Raw genomic sequence first — 22,191 nt, forward strand, 5'->3', positions numbered from 1 at the left:
ATGTTTTGGCTATAACTCAAAAATTCATTCTGTATGGCAAAGTTTTACACAAATGTCTGATAGAATAAAGTAATGATGTGATGACATTTTATATCAAAGGTCATAGGTCAACTCCACTGTGGCATCATAATGTTCTGCAAAAACACTTCTGGGCCTTACTTTTAATCTTATCTCATGAACAGGAAGGTAGACATTGTGTGTGTGTGTGTGTGTGTGTGTGTGTACGCGTGCGTGTGTGTGTGTATATATATGTATATATATATATATATATATATATATATATATATATATTACCAGCATTATGACAGTATATGGTTTGTAATTTTGATTTTTTTTTTCTTTGTTTTACAGTAACAGTGGAGTTCATTTTAAAAAAATGCAGTCTGTTAGAAAAAAAGATATTTGTTATTATTGCTCCAAAGCATTAAAAAAAGCAAAGAAAAAAATCTTCATCGCTTCTTTCGTATTATGGACATAAAAGGGCTAATACAGATTAGAAAAATCCTTCTAGCCACAGAAGCCTTTCTCTAAAACATTTTATGGTTATGAGTACGTGAAACAAACAGTTGCAAACTTGACATTAAAAATTACACAGAAAGAAAATTTGCATTTGGGTTATAATGACTTTTGCTGTGGTGTGTCCCACTCAGTGTGCACCACCTCAAATGAAGCTCTTGTTATGTTTTACGTGCGTCTTTCCCGGGGTTCAGACTCACAGGCAGCGTTCTTCCAAGCGACGTACAAATTCAGCTCGTCCGGGTTTCCGTACAAAACAATAACTCTAGCCAACCACAGTAACGTTGGTATATACTCGCCATTTTCTAAATCGTTTAATCTGCAGTTTTATGACTTCTGAAAGTTTCGCTCCGGTTAGAGCTTGTTGTAAAAACCGGAAGCGCTGCTACCTGACAGACCGCGCTGGTGGCAAAATTGTGTCTAAATGACGTAAAAGCAAGTTGTGTTGACAGCTAGCTCAGCTAGCTTGATGCTAGGTAGTCTTGCGTCAAGACCGAGCCTTGGCAAATCCCTTACCGACTCTCATGGTTTTACAGGTCTTCAGGCCACATTTTATTCATGCAGCATATAGTATCAGTGTGAAACATGCAGGACAGGTATAGTGACAGTTTTGTCCAGCATATACTCGGTTTAGTGCCGAGAAAAAATGGCACACACCGAGGGAACGACACATCTCTCAGCGACTTCTCAGGTAGGCTAATGTTTGCTAGCTTGTTAGCCATTCAAACTGTGTATAAGCTGCTGTAAAGGAGGGATGATATCGTACCAAGTTGAGTCTAGTGTTTTCCTTTTAACGAACATGGGAAACGTCAAAACGTGCTCAGTTCCAATGAAAGTGTATACCCATAGGGTAACGTTACGTTAGCCACTGGACGCTTGTTTGTTAGTATTGTTGAGGGTTACCAATAGTGAAGCTAGCTAACTTCCGACTTCATCCGAACGGTTGTTGTAGAAGTCGGACTTTATGCCAAGATGGCATAAAGGTTAACAAAACTGTGCTAACTTCCAATCCCAATCGTCGTTTAAAAACGTGTATAGTAGATTATTATTATTATTATTATTATTATTATTATTATTATAATTATTATTATGAAGGTGCACTGCATTGTTCTGCGCTATTTTAGTTGTGCACTTACGTGTTTACTGTATAATTATTAAATGAATTGTCTCTTACTGCTTCTGTATTCGGGGAAGTTAAAAGTCACTCGCTAAATCTGTCTTTAGTAGAGTTTACAAATGCGTAGTGGTCGTATTAGTGTAAGAGACTAACATACCTTAACAGCTATTTGGGTTATGTAAGATACAGAGTGAATACAAAGGCGTGTACACAGTGACATGCAACACAATGGCCTGCACTGTCCATTATATCGTGGCTGAAAGGATGAGCAGCCAAATCTGCAGTTATTCTGCAAGAGATGTGGCACTTACTGTAAATTAATTGTGTAATTGTGTTTATGATGCACTCAATTGTTCGCACATGGCACTATGAGACTGGATCTACCTTAGTCTTGTATCCATACCTTTAATGCCCTGTCCTAAAGGATGCATTACATCTCAGTGATAGTTTCTAGTATTCTCACCATTCCAGAAGAGTGCATTGAATTAAGAGTGACCACAGTTTATTGTTTACATTATCAGTTAATATACTCTGAAAAAAGTCTATATTCCTGAATAAAAAAGTTCATATATAAAATGTCAAGCAGGGGTCTGAACCACTCTCAGTCTGGTGCGTCTAACAGAGACATGGACTGTTTGTCTTTAAATCTTGTGGTGTACTGAAGTATCTCAGACAAGACTGTCTGTGTATTATCATGATCCAACTTTTTTAAAAATAACATTAGAAAGCAATCATGATTAATGCTGATTTAATGCACTAACTAATGTACTAACTGCCACTATGTTGGTGTGCACATTTTGAAACGGCGATTAAAGTGATAAAGAACATACTCTTAACTTTTTTAGGACATAAAGGTCTTAAATGGTCTGTTCCACCATGAGTGTCTAACACGTTGCTCTGTAATTTCTCATATGCGTTCAGTCGGGTTAAGATCTGGTGACTGTAAAGGCCATAGAATTACATCCTTTACATACTCATCAAACCATACATTGGACCACTGTTATCTCTATAGAGGTATTTTTTAAGCATGTGATATACTCAGACTTTCATTTGCCATACTTCTGTTCTCCACGGAGGGGATAAAGGGCGTGGAGCCAGAGAGCTCGGATCACATTAATGAATAATTGAATGATCTAATTGAATTTTCCTAGTGCACTGTGGAACTGTACGCAATGTGTACTTGATTGGCATGAAGTGATGTGTGGCTGCATGACTTTATGTTTATCCAGAGATGTGGTATGGAGTGTTTCTATGGGCAGCCGTCTCCTCTCTGGTCTTTCACGTGCCTGCAGCTCTGCTTTCACTCGCCACGCTTCGCCAGCACAAGATTGCCCGATTCATGCCCATCGCCATCCTCCTCATGGGCATCTTGGGACCAGTTTGTGGGGGAGTCCTCACCAGTAAGTCTTCTACCTATCTACTTATCTATATGTCAGGTTGTAAACCATCTACTCATGATGGTACAGTAACATGGCAGAGTGGACTTTCTTCCCTAAAAAATGATCTTTGAAGAGTAATAATCTTTACTTACGTATTTGAATGAAATGCTTGCACTGTAGAGCCCAGCTGTCTAAATGGATGGCAGATTTGCAGTGCTAGCAGGCTGAGGTGGACATATCACAGAGAAGAAAGCATCAGCTTCAGGTTTAGAATGGAATAGACTTTATTGTCATTGCACAAGAAGTATAACGGAATTTGCTGTGCCATGTCTGAAATATAAAAAAATAGAAAATAGACAGTAATATACACAACACATACACGTACACAATCAACCCAATCAATAAATTAAAAAAGCAACATTAAAAACAGTATTGCACAAGTTGACCTATTATTGCACATTTGAATTAAGCTTAATGATTCTCAGTATAGTTCACAACACAATGGTGGGGCAGTGTTTGATTCTGTTTGGTTCAGTGATGGCTCTTGGTTTACTTTAGATAGGGATGCACACTACATATCAGGCCGATAGATCATTGTCTGATAATGGGAATTTTTTCTTATTCATTATTGTATTATATTGTATTATATTATTACATTATTCCTTGATTTATTTGGCACAGTATCTACACCACCAATAAACACAGAGAAGAAGAAGAAGAGCAAGCACAGCATTTTCGTCTTTTTTACCCTTAGGTGTGCATAAACTACAGCTTTTGAATTTATTCTTGAATTAAATATATGTGAAATTATCGCCATGAGAGGAAGGTAATTATAGGTTATCTTACTGGTATTGGCCATGAGAAGTAGGTAATTATCAGTTATCAGTATTGGCTGAAAAAAATACATGTCGTGCATCCCTAAATTAAGACAATACTAACTAGTAAAGTCCACCCTTTGAATTGGCTTCAGACATCTCTTGATCATGATAATTTCTGAAAGCTGATTTTGTTATGGGAAAGTGACAAAGAATGATTGTTTCAATTATCTATTCATTACCCAATTCCTTAATTTTTTTTCTGTCTTACTGGATACAAAATTGTGGCATGGTTAGCTTATCAAACATTAAATCAAAGTAAACATTATATCTGTTGAATAATGTGTTCTTTTCTTTTCTTTTTTTTTAAAGGTGCAGCCATAGCAGGTGTTTACAAGGCAGCAGGAAAGACGATGATATCTTTGGAGGCTCTTGTTTTTGGTGTAGGACAGTCATTTTGTGTCCTCATCATCTCCTTCCTCAGGGTACTTGCCACCCTTTAGCAGTACTGGGGCCCACCTGGCTGGCCCTGACGCTGCTGGGTGAGTCTGACACCAGTCGCACCTTCTCTTGACAGGACCTGAGGTTGACATGGTACAAGACTAGATCCCTGACAAATCATGGGACACATGTACACCAGTCAGACCCAGGACATGATGTCATTTCCTACTGATGGACCAAGACCGGAGTGGATTTTATTCAACCCTCAAAGAATGAGCAGTGTGTAAACCAGAGCTGTGTGTTATGCAGCACTAAGCCTTGTGATTTGCTCGCCATCCGTATGATGTCTACTGTGGGACAGCACAATGCTGCATTCACATCATGGGGCAAACGCACACTACATACAACATACACTACAGGCTCTTTATTCAAAGTTTCTCAGAACTTTGGACAACTTTGAGGATGCTGTCCCAGAGTTAGCAGCATTTTTAAATAATCATAATGAAATAACTTTGCAGTTATTCCTGTATGATGTGAAGGCAGCAAGATGCTGTTCTCCCCTGTTGCTGGGGTTACAGGTTAGCAGCAGGATGACACTAACCTTTCTCAGGGGCTGAGTGTATGTGTGTTTGTGTGTCTTTCTCTATCAGTCTGACAACAGTTTGACTCCATGCAGTGACTGCAGCGAGGCAGAATAACAGGCTGATGCTCTGTTGAGACAGGAAGATGTTGGTTATATGCAAGATTCTGGCTTTTTTTCCTTGATGCCTTAATTTCTATTTTCTAACTTCCAAAGTGGTGTTTATCTTCAGGGCTGTCTTTGTTTAACACTGTCTCTTGCTGCGCCTTTTGTTCTTCCTCATATGTTTGGTTCAGACTGATCCAAGTCTGACTGCCTGTATGTTATTGTTAATTCCAAATGAGTTAGAAGCACCTTCAACATGTCCCCCTCTAGTTTTATCAGCTCATTTATTTTAGGTTTTTATAGATAACGTTTTTTATGGGACATGACATTTTGCCCTGCAAATGCAGCCTAGAGAATGTCTTCAGTTTCTTGGTTTGTTTGTTTCTTCTGAGATAGATGAGAGGTATGAACATGGGGCCACCAGGATGGTCAGATAATTAAACTAACCCCAAATATGAGAGGAGATTATGATTGTTTCTTTTCTCTCTTTGAATGAATTTACAGGTGTGTCATTTTGTGACAGTGAACTGATTTGTAGATATTCTAAATTATTTCCAGGTCTTTGTAGACTTTCAATCTTTATGACCAAATATGATTTGCTGGTTTATTTTTCTGCATTGAATGTGCAGAAGATGGTTCAAAAGAAGTGTATCATCAAATTCCCACAGTCCCCAGTGACTGCCTTTAGTTGCTTTTGGTAGCTGACAAGTGCTTTTGAATTAATGTCATGTGCAACTTGCATATACAGACATAGATGAACTCTACATATACTTTGATTTGTTAAAGCAAAAGATGAAGCTTGCAAGTGATGCGGTTTGCTGTTTCTGTATTAGCTTAGCAATGATTTCAAATTAGCTGCTGACACCATTACCAGAAATGTATTTATTGTAGAACTTTGACATTTTGTTTGTTTTAGTCTGATATTTAATTTTTGTATCTCTTTCTTGATGAAAAGCTGATTCTGTCAACACTGTATTGATTCATTTCCACAAAACAACATGTTGACACAAAAATCAAGGAATTATTTTGGCATCAGCCACACATCATTTGGTTCCAATGAATTCAATGAAAATGTCTTTACTTGACTATAAACAGCGCTGAATTAATCTATTAGAGAGCCCATGGCAAAAAATGGGCTACGGGCCCCCCGGTTCCCCAAGTTAGTTTTAGAGTTGCATAGGGATAGGTAAGATCTTTTGAAGTGTGGCTGTATATGGCACGTATCCAAAGTTAGTGCATTAAATACAGTAGGTCTCAGTCAGCATACCCCTGTTCGGTGAAACAGACTGATATGGAGGCTAAGCTGCTGTACTGCTGTGGAAGGGTCAGCAACAAGAAATATTTTAGCCACCTAAAAAAAGTCCCACCTAAAAATCAATAACAATTTAAATGTATACTATACTGAGAATATTTTCACTGCTTCATCTTAATGCCAGACAGTGATTTCCAACAGGAAAGTTAAGCCATTCTGCTGTCTCTTCAAAGCCAGACTCACTGCACTGACAAAAAGAGTAATTTTAGCTCACTGAACATGTGAGCTGCTGGTCTTCTGCCTTGATTAGTTATTTTGTTTGTGTTATTGTGTGACTTTGGCATTTAAAAGGATTAGTTCAGATTCAACGCAATCAAAGACAAACTCACTGATCGAAGCAACAGTAGAGCAGCAGCTGCTGTGTTCAGTGTGCTAAAATGACTGTTTTTCTTAAGAGAGCATAGATGGGGAACTGAAGCCATTAATGGCTTCCCTGTTGGAAGGAACTTTCTGACGTAGAAGTTAAGTGGTGAAAATACTCTGAATATTGCGTACACTTTAACTGTTTTTTTTTTTCTTTAAGTAGGACTTTTTAGGTCACTCAAATACATTTTGCTGCTACCTGCTGTTCATAGCAGTACATTGCTCAGCTTCTGTGTAGGCACTCATGTTGCCATCCCTAATATGTACTCTGTAAGCATAATATCAAGTGAAAGAAAGACAGGGCTTTATCATTGAATTAGATTGTGCTTTATTGGTGCATATTTCCATACAAAGCTTCACATTTCAGATAAATTAAACGACAGATCACATGTAAACCAGTAAATTATTAAAAAGTAAGTTTATAAATGCCCCTTTGACATTTTACAGAACACTGTAGACTGCATAAACCAACCTAAACTGTGTTTTATGATAAGGCTACATCTCTCACCTTATATTTCATCTCCTCCTAATCATATCACCCACAGCTCTCCCTAGAAAACTCTAGAAACACTGGTCTGAAGTGTGTGTGTGTGTGTGTGTGTGTGTGTGCGTGCATTCTCACTGCACATTCTTATTCTAGTTATACCAGTTTATGTGTGGGAAATGTTGTAAGCGTGGTTTTTGTGTGTATGTATCAGTACTCATCTGGCCACGGGTAGAATCTGTTTGTGTACTTTCTTCTGTCAGATCTAAAATGTTTCTTCCTTCATGGTTTATGTTGCCGCAGTTTGTGTTGCACATTCCAATTGGAAATATTGTTTTCCTACATTTCGCTGCCTATATCATAATAATCCCAGTGATCCCAGGATTGGGAGCCTGCATAACTCATGCACAAGTAAAGAGAGAGCAAATCGAATCCCCTCAAAGAATTCCTTTAACCCTTCAAACCAAAGATGGCTTGAATTTTTCATGTGTGCCCTGTACTTCACTAGCTACACTTAAGCTGTCACATCTGACAGAATAGTCTCAGAGTGCATGTAAATGTGCGACAAATCAAGAATGTTTGACTCGTGTTTAGCTCTAAGATGTAAAATATAGAAAGCCCATGGTTGAAATAAGTAACACTGACTCTGATAAAACACACACAACACAGAACAACACAGAAGTTTAGCACCCTTGGGACCAACACTGGGCCAGGAATGGTCTCTGGATAGTGCCCAAACTGGTAGTTAACCTGAAGACTGGATTATTTTTGCTTGTGTCTTCTTTTGGATACATTTGAATTATCTCTCCTGCACCAAACTCCTTCTTTCTTCAAAATTGTAACTCGGGTGAACATTTGAGTTTTATTTTCAACTGTGAAAAGCTCAGTGTGTTATTTGAGAGGAGTTAAATGAAAGTATACGTTATTGTTCTACAAAGACTTGGTGATGCATTGGAAAATCAAAGCACCTCATTAAAATGTGTGGCTGATGCAGGAACAAATGAGCATTGTTTGAAATTAAGTCTTGTTGAGCCCTGGGCCTTGCTTGTACACTGTACATTTTGGAGAATGTTTATTTTTTTATGGTTGTGTAATTAAGCTCTTTGAGTGTGTGTGCTCTCTGGTTCTGTTACAGCAGCACATATTTTGGGGGGTTAGAACCTTGACATTGAAAACTTTGGTCTGGATATTTTCTTCAGCTTGTACTTATCTTAATGTTTTTGATATGTACTATTTAAACTGATCTGGCGTCTTCATCAGCTGGGTGGCCTATGTGAATGTTATTTTGGAGTGTTTAGATGGTGTATTTTATTTTTTTTTTTTTCATATGTTTTGATGGAAGCCATCTGTGTCTGTGCTGGACATAGAGTTATATCAATCTTCTCATCTTACCCTGCTTAAGACAGTAAACACAAATTTTCCATGTTGTACTCTTGTATAGATAGAAAAAGGTCAGAGGTCCAAAGCAAATGCTGTTTGTGACAGCAGTAAATGGCTATTCATACAGACAGGCTGTCTTAGAGTCCTTTATGTTATGAGGTTAAAGTCCATGTATAAACGTTACTGAAGCTGCTTAAAGCAGGAGGATAAAACACGCAAGAAAATGTGGATTCACAAAACTGTTAAAGTTCCTCTCCAGCCATGATTTACTCTGCTGTAATTATTATTTTATTTAACATGGTTTCTCCACATAAAGGCCCAGTGTGTAGAATTGAGATGCATCCATTCGCAGAAATAGATATTCATAACTGTGTTTTGAGTTGTGTTTAATCACCTGAAAATAATCATATTTTGTTACCTTAGAATGAGCTGTTTATATCTACGTACAGAGTGGGTCCTCTTCTGCCGAGTCTGCCATGTTTTTTCTACAGTAGCCCAAGATGGACAAATAAAACACTGGCTCTAGATAACGTCATTTGTGTTTTCACAATGGCCAATGGACATTTTACTTCTGTAACTTCACCGCTATATGCCACTAAATCCTACACACTGGACCAGTGATATTTAACTTAGGGCCTGTGGCCGCAGATCTGTTCTTTCTTGGCAGTGTTCTGTAGAAATTGCTTCCCCCTTTGATATACGTTTCTTGCATTAGACAGTTATTAGCTGCCATATCAGGTCTATCTTGCTGCAAACTGCACAGATACAGGTCAGATATTTGATGGGACATAAACATAAAAAAACACATTTTTGAGTGGAGAGGGACTGACAGCCAAGACTAAAAGAACCTTAAGCAACATGAGGGGAGAGGAGGCAGTGGAACATTAAAATACTCATACTAAGTCAAACATACAAGATATCAAGTCAACATTGTGAGATGTACCATATCTGTCATGATGCTGGCCACTTTATTAGACTGCATTAGTTTTAGCTAGGTGGACCTAATACAACAGCTCTGCAATGAATCCTGCCTGTATGAAGGTTATACTCAATTGTATAGCTTTATACTGGAGGGTATGTCAAATATTTGTCCAGCCCATTTACATCAGTGAGGCCAGGCTACAAAACAGAGACACTCTCCTGTATAATGCAGTGTGGTTCAGCAGCACCACAAACCACAGCCTTTCAAATGACCATACAGTTAAATCAGCATGTCTCTGAAAATGTTTCTACACAAACAGTAGAACCGCCATGAAGGAGGATTTATTGCAGGACTGTTTTATTAGCTAGATGGTCAGCAAAGTAAATGTGAGAATGAAAATAAAAATGTCAAGGTGAGGCTGAGTTTCTGCTGTAATAGAACCATTTCTTTCCTCATGATTTTGTCCACATTTCTGGACTGATTTTGTTTCATTTTTACCTGGTTGAAAAGGTTTTAAAAGTTGATTTTATTAGAGTAAATTAAGTGCCAATGGTTAATATTTTCATGGAATAAAATGTTTCAACTACAGTGTGTTGTATTTTCGTGTCCTTTATCCACCTCTAGTGGTGACTAGTGTTTGCTACAAGTTCATCAACACTAACAGTATTCAAATACTAGATTCTGTTTTGAAAGCATAGACATGAATAAAACTTAAGTGAGTTTCATAACAATACAATAATCCATATGATAAAAATGTATTATAATAAAAAGGTGTTTAAACTTAAATATCAGTTTCACAACTTAAACTTAAATATCCGTATCGCAAAGTGTACAAATAATGCAAACAAACATTTGGTTAAAGAATTCATGGCATTGTGATATTTTGTTACTTGTAGTTGTAATTACTTGTTTTTACTTGTAGTTTTAATGTCATCAGTTTCAGAGTGTATCAGATACTTTCTGCTGATTAATGTGATCAGCTCCACCTTGTTCTGTTGTTGTTAGATATCAAGGTATCAGCAGACCACTGAAGTATCTCCTCATGTTGAAAAGGGTGCAGGTGAGTCCAGGCTCAGGAAATGGGTCTGGTTAGCATCTGGCCTGAGACTGTTTGCATGCCCCCCTGTGGTCACTAAGCGCTACTGGTGATTTGGCTCTGTTTGCCTCACACAATACAGTGCAGTACATGTGTATGGAGCTTTTTTTCCCTTTTTATTCAAGAGAGTGGTATATCAATTTGAGAGCATTATTTATTGATGTCATGTTCAGATTTTGTAATATTGTCCCTCAAAACCCTGCCCTCTCACTCAGATAGCCTCTGCTTGTGCTTAATCTGCTGCCTCTGTGCTCAAACTTCTGCTCTCAGGTTCCTGCCCTGCGCTTGATTTTTTTTGTGTAACAACCCTGTCAAAATCCCCCAACCAATAGAACGGCAGGTTTATTGTTGACCAATGAAATGATCCCTGCGTCCTTGCGGGCACGCTCGCGGGTACTCTTTAACGGGGTTCATCCACTCCCGGCCTCCAGTGCCTTATTAAATGTTCCTCCCTTGCTTTCTTTATGACTTTTGGAATAAGGGGCCTGTTAAAGCTACTCTTACCTTTCTTGCATTTCACACAATACTTCCCTCCAAAGGCCTACACACCCCTCCTCCATTACCTCCTCATTACATAGCCTAGATGAAGGCGTTGGCAAGGCAACCTTAGATACACGGAAGAGGAGAGCGAATGTAACATTACAACCAAGCTAGTTAAACGCGAGGTAACTTCAGGGTTAACCCTGGGTTTTCGGTCTCACAAAGCCGGGTCAGTTCTTATCGGGGTAGATCACCATGGTAACTTACTCTGAACGGCTATCCTGCTCTGGAGCAGGGTAAGTTCAGGGTTGAATCTGATCCTATAAAAAGCACCACCCACTGGCCAATCAGCTGTTCGGAAAAAATTGACTCGGCTGACAGAAATGCAGCCCAGTCATGACGGGAAGTTGAATTAATTTGATTGATTTTGATTTGAAAGTTTATTTTGAAAATCAAAAAAGAAAAGAAAGCAACAACAGACAATGAAAAGATTGTTCAAAAAGGAGTGGAAAGAAGTCGAAATTTCATCCCACCCCTTCATAAGAAAGAAACTGATCATTTGCGGACACTTAATAGCACCATTAATTAGTGGCAACATTTTGTTTTGTTGGAGGAAATGATCCCTGTTAAAGAGAATGGGCCTAATTGACAGCTTTGCTGCTGGAAATGTGGAAAGTAGCCTATCATGTCTACACTTCATGGTGTTTGAGGGATTTTCCTTTTTGTTTTTTAAAGAGGGAGACTAGGTATATTTCTGCGCAGCTGTTAATTTCTAACACAGCTCAATATCAGGATGATTTTATTCAGACTATCAATTTGGTGTTGATATGATTTAATTGTGACTTCAGCTTTAAGCTTTATTGTAGCATATATAACGTTATGACAAAGAAGACCAGTTTATCAGACGCAAAGATGTTAAATGATAATTGTAATACATGCAATTCATCTGCACAGCATTGATTTCATGGGATTCAAGGGTGTGATCAGTGTCAGATATACAGGTACAGGTACTGTAGCTACTTAAACCAGTGATGAATAATTTAACCTACACATAATTTTATTTGCTACCTTGTTTTGTCTTGATTTTTCCCTCTCTCCTCCTCTATTTCTTCTTTCCTTATGCGTTTGATTTTCTTCTCTGTTATGTGATTTCATTGATGTTTTGACAGGGGAATTTCTTTGATAAGCTTTTAGTGGCTTCTAACCTCTCCGGCACTTTTCTTTTTTTTAATCTTGTAAATTTTATAGTCTGTTTTTAACATTATGTGCAAATAAACTAATCTAAACTAAAACTAAACATTATTCATCCCGTTATGTGTTGCCATGCATGTCTCCTCCTCCTGCAGCTGCCACTGTGTTGGCCTTTTCTTTAATGTTGCTTTTCTCCTCCTCATATTTTAGTAGAATTAATCTCTGATCCTCACGAGAAATACTTTTTTTTCCTCACATACGGCGCTCTGTGAGGATGCTCAGTGACGCTGCACTTCTCTCATGATTGTGATTGGTCCGCTGCGTGCGCGTTCATGGCTCTTGATAAAGCAACCCTGGGTTGAGTTACCGAGTTGATATCCAGCGTGGTGATACTGATTATCCTGATTGCCATTGTTAGGGTTAGTCAACCCAGGATAGGTCTGGGTAACCCAGGAAAGGTTGATCTCGGTTCGTGATACAGGCCCCAGATCTAGACCAGAGCTCCATTTGAAGTACCGTATGTAAACATTCAAGCTACTGTATCCTCCACAACAAGTTCCTACAAATGTTTCACAATAAAAGCCTATTTAGAAAATGGAGGGATTCTCTCAGCTGAGGTTATAAGGGCCTTTTAATTTGAAACAAATTTAGGAAGTGTTGAGTTTGTAATGACAGTGCGATATGTTAACTTTACAAAGACAACAGAGAGGATAAAAAGTAAATATATAAACACACAGAGGGATTAATAAATAACGGAGCGTCTATAATGTAGTTTGTTTCAAATGAAGCTGGGAGCCTCTGCAGTTGTGGTGAGTAAAAGCCCCGCCGCTATTTGTTAATGTTATTACTTTATGTCCGACCGTGAGGATGTACCATTGTTTGCTAGCTTGATGCTAATGACAGTAACGGTAACTCAGCGGGTTGACAAAGTGCCTCTGCTGTTTCACACCATCATTTCCCCCTTTTACTCTGTGTGGTAACATCCCTAGAGGAAATATTAAAAACGCTGGGGTGTTGTTGTCATACAGTTGTCTACAGCAGCAGATCGTTCTGTGTTTCTACTGGTCAGAGTGACGGCTGTGATGGGAGAATTGGATCTCAGTGAAGGGCAAGTGGTCCATAACTTTAAAGGAGCTATATGTAAGAAATCTAAAGCAAGTAGTCATAAAATCATCCTAATATATAATATAATAGTCACAGAGACTAAGGAATAATGTTCATATAACATACTGATCTCACCGACAACAATAGTACAGCCAGAATACTCGCATTTAAAAAAAATTTTTACGGTCCGCAAATCATGTTTATGTTTTGAATTTGTGTTCTGGCCTGTTGCGCCACCCACCGCCGTCTACCAGTCACACAGTCATTAAAGTCTCAGCATCAGTTACAGTTAGGACTGAGCAACAGCAACAAGGCAAGCAGCATTAGCAGTGTCCCAGTACATAGCATTAGCAGTCTCCTCAGCTGTATCCTGGCAGTAGTGATGGTGAGATGAAGCCTCATGAAGCATTGAAGCTTTCCAGCAAATTGGTTCAGAAAAGGGTTCATTTCTCGAGGCTTCATGTGCACACGAAACCACCTGCTGGCCAAAGTGTGTAAAACAGGCAGCTGTGATCTTAACCATGTAATCTGTGATACATGGTATTTTGTGTCAGTAATAGCTGTTGGGAATGACTATTGATAATAATAATAATAATAATAATAATAATAATAATAACTTTCTTTTAATCAATATAGTGTATTTTCTAGTGAGTATATTATGACTATACTGTATCAATTACATCTACAATAAACTGTTATTGTTTTGTGAATGCATCCTGTGTGTATAAACCAATCATTTGGCTAAAAATTGTATTGTGGTGTAGTGTCATATAATATAATAATGACAAAAGGGGTAATATTCGTGTTCTGTGTCACTTCTGTGCAAACCTCACACCAAGATCTGAACCGCTTCCCGAACCAGTCACATGGTACAGCCGGGCAGCGAGGCTTCGGACGTCATCAATGACGTCACTCGTCTGAAACGATACAAGCCTCGATACGCGCATCGCGGAAACACTTCCTGGATTACTCGACGCACTGCTTCACATGTATGGAGCTTTTTTCCTATCTATATTCAAAAGAGTAGTATATACAAAGTGGTATATATATGTGTGTATATATATATATATATATGTATATAGGAAAAAAGCTCCATACATGTGAAGCAGCTTAAAGGAGCGGTGACTGGGAGGGCACCATCTGCCCCCTCTTCAGGGCTGCAGCTGAGGACACCAAGGTCATGTCTTTGGTGTCCACCTTATTCCTGAGGGCACTACTGTAGAAATGATTATATGCACAACTTCCAGTGAAATAGCGGAAGTAACAGTAAGCTAGTCAGTCCCATAGACTGTGGCTAATCCCAGTGGCTACTCTTGGTGGTTAACCGCCAAGCTGTTTTGTTTTTGCTTCCATCGGTGTGTGAGTGTGTTAATAACTGAGTAGAAAATTGCACCTTGTATGGTAGCCCCAGCCACCAGTGTATGAATGTGTGTGTGTGAATGGGTGAATGTAACTTGTACTGTAGAGAAGGGGTTTGAGTGGTCAAATGACTAGAAAGACGCTATACAAATGCAGGTCCATTTACCATTTACCATCCATTTATTCTTGTGAATGCAAGATTTCAAGAACAACTTGAGGGAATTTCTGCAAATTTGGCACAAATATTTACTTAGACTTTAGGATAAACTGATTACATTTTGGTTGTCAAGGGTTAAAGGTCAAGGTCACTGTGACCTTATCTGTCTCATTGTTGTGAATGTGATATCTCAAGAACACCTTGAGGCAGTTTCATCAATTTGGCACAAACATCCACTAAGACTGGAGAATAACCTGATTAGAATTTTGTGGTCGCCGGTCAAAGATCAAGCTCAGATCAAGTATTCATTATTCTGAGAAGTTCGGTTTTGATTTGTTATGTAATGCTATAAGAAGAGGGTTTGACATCATCATTGACAGCTGTGTGTACAATACTTGTGATCAGTGATGTTGCCCTCTATTAGGTAGATGGGTGTATGGGTACTGCAGATATCTCTACTATGCAGACTCTGACTCCAAATGATCACAAGCACAAGATGATAGCAGCAGCGGGATATTTCAGATTCATTTTTGTACAGTGGAAGTGGAGATGCACTGTGCAACTTTACATACAGTTATTGAGGCAAACCTGTTGTGCTGTACTAGTGCTGAGAAAGGTCTGGCTGAACCATCATAACGCTGCAAAAAGTGTAAAAAAAAAAAAAAAAAATGGGTTGTTTGCAAGTGCTTGGCCCAGGATGAAGCAACACTGCCCTTGCCAAACAGTGTCCAAAGGGGACTTGTGATGGTGGAGAGGTAAACACTGGCACTAATAATGCTAAATCTTTGCAAAAGAATACAACATGTTTAAAGGTGTTTCAGGCTGCCGGCGCGGCATTTGTTGCTGGCATTCCTGGACGGCGAAGCAACAGAATAAATATTATATTCTACTTAAATTTTTTTTTTTTTTTTTTTTTTTTTTTTACAAAAAAAAAAACATTTTGATGTAACACTTTTGAAATAATCAACATTTGGTAACTGTAATTAAATTACACATTTTTCCCAGTACCTGTAACTGATTACAATTAATGATTACATGTAACTACTTACTCCATAACAATGGTACTTGACCCTGTAGGGTTACTCTTTCATCAGAAGTTATTTCTGGCCTTGGCAGAGATGTTGTTCATTGTGGTTTGAACATGACTTCCACAACATCCAAACCTTGCAGCTCTATAAACAGCTTTCATAACTTCAAATCACAGTTCATTAAACTCCACATCACATAGTCCACGTAACTGAAAGACAGTTGTTTGTATGACTTAATGATAGCAAAACTGTGGAGATGTGGTTGTACAGTATAGATGTGGCATTTCTTATGTTGTAAAACTGATTATCCTCAGTGTATAAAATAGACAACATTTGATTCACTGGAAGTCTGTTACTGGAAGTCAGCTGTGGACTTTCTATAATCAGCAACAGCACAAAGGTTAACTGTTGGCTGCTGGTTAATCAGTACATAAGTGTGTGTGTGTGTGTGTGTGTGTGTGTGTGTGTGTGTGTGTGTGTGTGTGCGTGTGTCACAGGCCATGACAAAGAATCTGTTCTTCTGCTGTGTGTTTTAATTTCAAAGAGAGATCTACTGCAGTGGACTTGCATTTCTTATCTTATATTTTCTTTTCTGTTAAGAGGGGTTGTGTCTTGAAAAGCAGAATGTTGGTGCAAAGGTTATTCTGGCCCTCCTTCCCATCATAAACACAGCATCAAACACAATGATTTGCACAAGATAAAATCAAAGTTAGGAATGCGTGGTTTCCCCTCCTTTCCTAGTTTGAAATGAGACATGAAATGATCCTTCCCCCCTAAATAGGATCTTGTATATAAAAGTGCATATTTGTAAGACATTGACACATTGTAAGTGGAAGATTTTAAAATACAGCTGCAGATGAGTTTGAATGATTTAACTTAACTGTGATTCTAATCAAATATTTTCCTAAGAGGGGAGTTTGCACTTTAAGAAATAAATTTACATTAAACGATAAAATGATACAAAAGGGTTTTTAGAACCGTTTCAAAAAATAGCCATTTACTGATATATTTAGTTACTCATGACATCACAGCATGACATCAGCTATGAGGCTTACAGTCGGCATTGATGTGACCAGAGTGCATCCCTGTGACCATAAGCATCCAGTCAGCAGGTCTACCCACTGCTGCTGCACTAAAGCTCTGTATTCAAGAGCTGAGGACTTTGAACACAACCAGCACAAGCTGACAAGACTCAGCTGTGAGAACCAAGGTTAAGTGTCTTTGGTACTTTTAAAGCCCCTTTACATTTAAGTTGGAATGAATGATTGCATGTACTTTATGAGTATGAACCCAAGTTTGGAAGCCATGATTTCTATAAAAGTCACATTCTTTAAAAATCTTAAAAAAAAAAATAAAAACAAAATACAGCCATGAACATTTGTGTGCCCCTCACCTCATCACCCTCTACCCCCTCATAAATACTGAACAGTCCCTAATGCTCCTGATGTTCACAGCTACCTAATTTTTATTCTGTCACTTTAAATTAAGACTTCCATTTTTACTGTTACAAGTCTGCACTCAACACTGCATTAAAGTAAAAGTACATCAGCAAAAACTACTTCCTCTATAGCAGAATGGGCCCAGTCAGTATCACATTATTATGTATTATTAAAGTATTACTGTATGAAATACTCTGACAATAACTATTTTGATTACTTTTACTTTTGATATAGTATGTGTTGGGGAGACTGGGTATGGTTATAACAGGATGATTGTTAACAGCACCACTTTCACCTAGAAGTGATGACTTATGAGTAATTTTAGACATTTACGGTGGCATAATTACTCACAAGGGCTTGTTTTCTGCCTAACATATGGATGGAGGGCCCACCATGGGCCCCCTCACCTCATGGGCCCCAGTGCAACTGCCCTGCCTGCATTGTCTATATTTACACCCCTGACCACTTCCTTCCTGACCTTGCATGTGAAATTTCATGGCTGTGTGAAGAAGTGTGCAGATTTTACAGCTAAAACACAGATTATCACGCATAAAAGTAATCTCTTGAACCAAGTCTATATTTAAATTAGTTCTGATTCTGTTTAAATTATAATAATGTATTATGTATTACATTAGAGGGCAGTCGCTTGGCTAAAATGTGAGGCATTTCATCTTCACTCATTTCAAACCTCCATGCTGCTGAGGCTAGCTGAACAATAGCCAACAGGGGTGGTGATGGTTCCAGTGCCTTTTTAAAAAGTGTTACAGCTAACCCCAATGGCAACTTAACACATTTTATCTTCATATTTTACTCATATTATCAGCGTGTCAGGAGAGTTGGTGAGAGAAAACTGATAGGGGTGTGCCGGCACACGCACTAAAGTCCACGAGATGAGGTGAGGCAGAGAAAGACAGTGAGGTCCTTGCCCAGATGATACTCGTCTGCCATGTGACACTGAACACACACTGCAAGGTTACAAACCCTCAGAGAAAGAAGATCAATACAGCTGCCCTGTATGGGCAATCACACAGGTCAAAGTCTTCACTGGTTACTTGACTGAGGCAGCAGACTCATAGTATATGTATATATACAATGTGCTAGGTATACTTTTACTCAAGTGAATACTGAATTACTACCATTTTTACTACCATTCTTTTTCCCCATTAAAGGGTTTTTTGGGGAGTTTTTCCTTATCCGCTGTGAGGGTCATAAGGACAGAGGGATGTTGTATGCTGTAAAGCCCTGTGAGGCAAATTGTGATTTGTGATATTGGGCTTTATAAATAAAATTGATGATGATGATGATGATGATGATGAATATTTTGTTGGCTTCTGGTCAATTATATGTACTATGGACAGTTTCACAATAGGCTCATTCAAGATGAGCCAGGCCTGCACACATTCAATCACCAGTGATTGGCACATAGTTCATGCCGGTTAGATTTGTGTCCGACTTCATCCTGACTTGTCCCTGACATATTACAAAAGTGGGCGGCGATTAAATCGCAAGGGTGAGGCAGCCACAGTTTTTAGAGCCAGGTGTTGCAGTTGCTCTCCACCGACTGCAAGACCCAGGGCATGATGGGAAACACCTGGCTCTCACCTGATCTAACAGCTGATTGGTTTGACTCAACAATATGGTTGCAATTTTGGTTGAATTTCAGAGATTTGAATTTTATTTGTTTGATATGGTTTATTCTGTGAACAGAAAACATGTTGTGTGACTGATGGTCAAGTTTAGTCGTCAGGGATTAAATACATTCATCATAAACTACACAGAGTCTACTGTATATTAACATGAGAATGTTTTAGTTATTAAAGTATTTAGCATCACAGAGACTTGTGGTCAGTGGGATGTGAGGATTCTTAAAACAACATCTGTACAGATGGGAAGCCCTGATTATATCTGACTGATCTTTAATGAAAACTGTTGCCTTGTATTTTTTTCCTCCGTGTTTAACAATTAGACTGATGTTTCCAATTTATTTATGCAGTTGAGGGGACAAGTCTGATTTGCAGCAGCAAACTGATATGATGCTGATGTTACATGATAATTCAGGTAAAATCTATGTTTAACCATGAACATAACTTATAGATCACCAGTGAAGCGTTTTAGTAGTCTACTCTGTTACAATTAAAACAGTTGGAGACTGATAACAAACTGGTGTTTGGGTCTGATAACATTTTCATAAATCGGCATCACATCTAACAGGATGTGAGTGTTTCCTTGACTTCCTGTACAGACTGAAGGCTGCTGGACTCTTTCGGGAAACTGTTCAACTTCACTGCAGCTATTTGTCACCACCATGGGTCACCACGTCCTGCTGCAGCCGCCTCATCTCGACATCCACTTCCCAGGCGAGGCACACTTCGTCTCAAATGAGCCCAGTAACTTTTGGCTAGAAAATCCTTGTGTCACATACATAAAATCAAACAGCGCTGAGCAAACCCTGCCTCAGTTGGTTAGTTTTAGCCACCTACAAAAGGCACATTAAAAAAATCATGTCATTGTAAGTGTACGGCATATTTATAATACTTTCACAGCTTTACTTCACCGTCAGACAGTCTTTTCCAACAGGGAACTGAAGCCCTTAACCAAAGCCACCAGACTCCACTGACAAAAACTTCAGCAGAAGACTTGATCCGGTAGTAAGGTAAAGCGGAGCAAATATTCATATATAGCACACACTTACACTGATATTGATTTTGCTGAGGCCCCATCCACAGCAGTACATTGTTTAGCTTCCTTAGCAGTAGATTTGGTTAATCAATTATGATAGCAAAGCAATGCAGTATGTAAAAGAGGCACAGCAGAAATATCAGATCATCGTGTTGAACTATACTTCTGAATGTTACAATTATAGCGAATAATGACAACTGAAACCAGCATGCTTCCTGATTTTACATATTTCCGCAATTGAAATCAGCTGCTGGTTGTTGACTGTTGGGCTATTAGTGTGATGTCACAGTGATTTGGTCTATACAATATATTGCATATTAGACCATATGTTATGCCAGGAAACATTAAAAAGGAGACAGGAGACGAGAAAAAGTTACAATTAAATGGACAGAAGTGAGAATAATAATAATAATAATAAAGTATATAAATAAAGTATATAAATAAAGAGCTAACGAGGAGGGGAGACAGATGAGAGGTCAGTGGATTACACTTTAAGTCTGTGTTGTGTCTGGCAGATATAAACTGCCTGGATTAGCAGCGTGACCTGCAGATGAACCAGTGAAAGCCGTGTGCACATTTGAATAATGTGACAACTTAACCCACATATGATTTGACACTTAAACATTGTGGTGAAATAGCCTGGGACAGTGTCATTTCCTCACCCCTGAAGAAGACCATATCAGGAACTCTACAGCCTCTGGAATTTAGAGTTTAACTAAAAAAGCTGTTGCACATTATATTGAGCTTAATGTTTGTGTAGTCCATTAAAACTATTATGACTTTACCATTCATTTTGATATTCAATCTGGCCCTCCTTTCTCCTGCTAAGTCTGCCCCACAGTGCCTACAAGGTTCTGAATAACAAAGGCTTAGAGTGCGAGGGTGGCTGTGTTTACCTGGGGCTATATTCACAAACTTATCTTACCACTAACAGTCCTCTGGAAGGGCGCTAAAAGGCCCCAGCAAGGAGTTTCCTCCTAAGAGTTTTTCACAACACTACAAAGACTCTGTTAGTGAGGAACAAAGAAAGCTGAGCTAAGAGAAGGGACAGGGTTGACACATGTTTAACAGGCTTTGCCGGGGACTCATGTTTAATGAGTGATTTATGTATTAATATATTTATTAATGAGAGGAGACGAGGCAGTGGAGTTCAGCAACAAGGAAGCAGTCCAGGAATGAACACTGGAAAGTCTTGCACGGAATAACGAAGAACAATCTAGCAATGATCGTCTGTGAAGCTGGAGTATTAATAATGGCAGGGCGTAATGAGGTACAGGGGAGCAGAGTTGGCTGAATGAGCTGGGTGAAGTAGACACGCAGGAGTAGGAGATGTGTGGACAGGTGATAAGGCTGGCAGGTAGGTGTGGTGGAGAGGAGGGGTGAGTGGAAATTTACTGGGTTAACTGACAGAGTGGCATGTATGGCAGATCGGAAGTGCACACCGTGACATGGACTTATCATTTTTCTATATATACATGCAGTATATAGATACATGGTAAGCATACCGTGCACAATAGTCTGTTGCATAGTGAGCATGTAAACTGTTGTATATGACAACATGTTTATAAAATAAATGAATGCACAGGTTTGTAATATGAATATGAACACATGCTTACATAAATGCTACATACACTGTTTGAAATATTATCTTTCTATGAGGTAATGCCCTAATGTACCATTTTGTTATTTTGGAATCATTTTCTAGAAAGGATTTCAACCAAATAAAGTAATTTAAGTCATTTGGTACCAAATGAAAATAAAGTGTTTAATTCACTTTCAGTGTAACAGCAAGTAACATTCAATTTAATACCCCACCAATCAAAATACTGTTGCATTTAGTGTCCTTTTTGTGCAGTGATTATCATGCTGTGATGATGATGATGATGATGATGATGATATGTTTATAACACATTAAAGCTTTGGTGAAGAAACAAAAAGTTGATGAATCCATTAGCTGATTGAGATAAAATAAATCCCCAACTCTTTAGACACGTGTTTAAGCTTTTTATGAAGCAAAAATGTTTTACATGCTCTGGTGTCAGCTTCTCCTATATGAGGACTTAGTGTAAATTATAGTGTAAGTGTAAATCTTAAAAAACAAGACTTTTTAAGATGCCAACAGTGATTTTGTTTTTCGTATTTCCTGATATTTTTAAACTAAAAAAATTAATCTATTTATTTAAAAATTCAATTTCTTTATCAATCAACTTATTATGAAAGACATCTTTTGTTGCAGCCTTATAT

At 38.5% G+C, this 22,191-nt stretch overlaps 1 protein-coding gene across 1 annotated transcript; it reads left to right on the forward strand.

The window, feature by feature from the left end:
• The first annotated feature begins 800 nt into the window (after positions 1 to 800).
• tmem170a (transmembrane protein 170A) lies at positions 801 to 10,002 on the forward strand. Its single transcript, XM_049574534.1, has 3 exons — positions 801 to 1,207; positions 2,863 to 3,033; positions 4,200 to 10,002. Exons 1-3 carry the CDS (start codon positions 1,102 to 1,104, stop codon positions 4,328 to 4,330), a joined length of 408 nt encoding a protein of 135 aa, XP_049430491.1. The 5' UTR covers positions 801 to 1,101; the 3' UTR covers positions 4,331 to 10,002.
• Positions 10,003 to 22,191: the final 12,189 nt, after the last annotated feature.

The sequence above is a fragment of the Epinephelus fuscoguttatus genome, linkage group LG4 (assembly GCF_011397635.1).
Source record: "Epinephelus fuscoguttatus linkage group LG4, E.fuscoguttatus.final_Chr_v1".
Classification (NCBI taxonomy): domain Eukaryota; kingdom Metazoa; phylum Chordata; class Actinopteri; order Perciformes; family Serranidae; genus Epinephelus; species Epinephelus fuscoguttatus.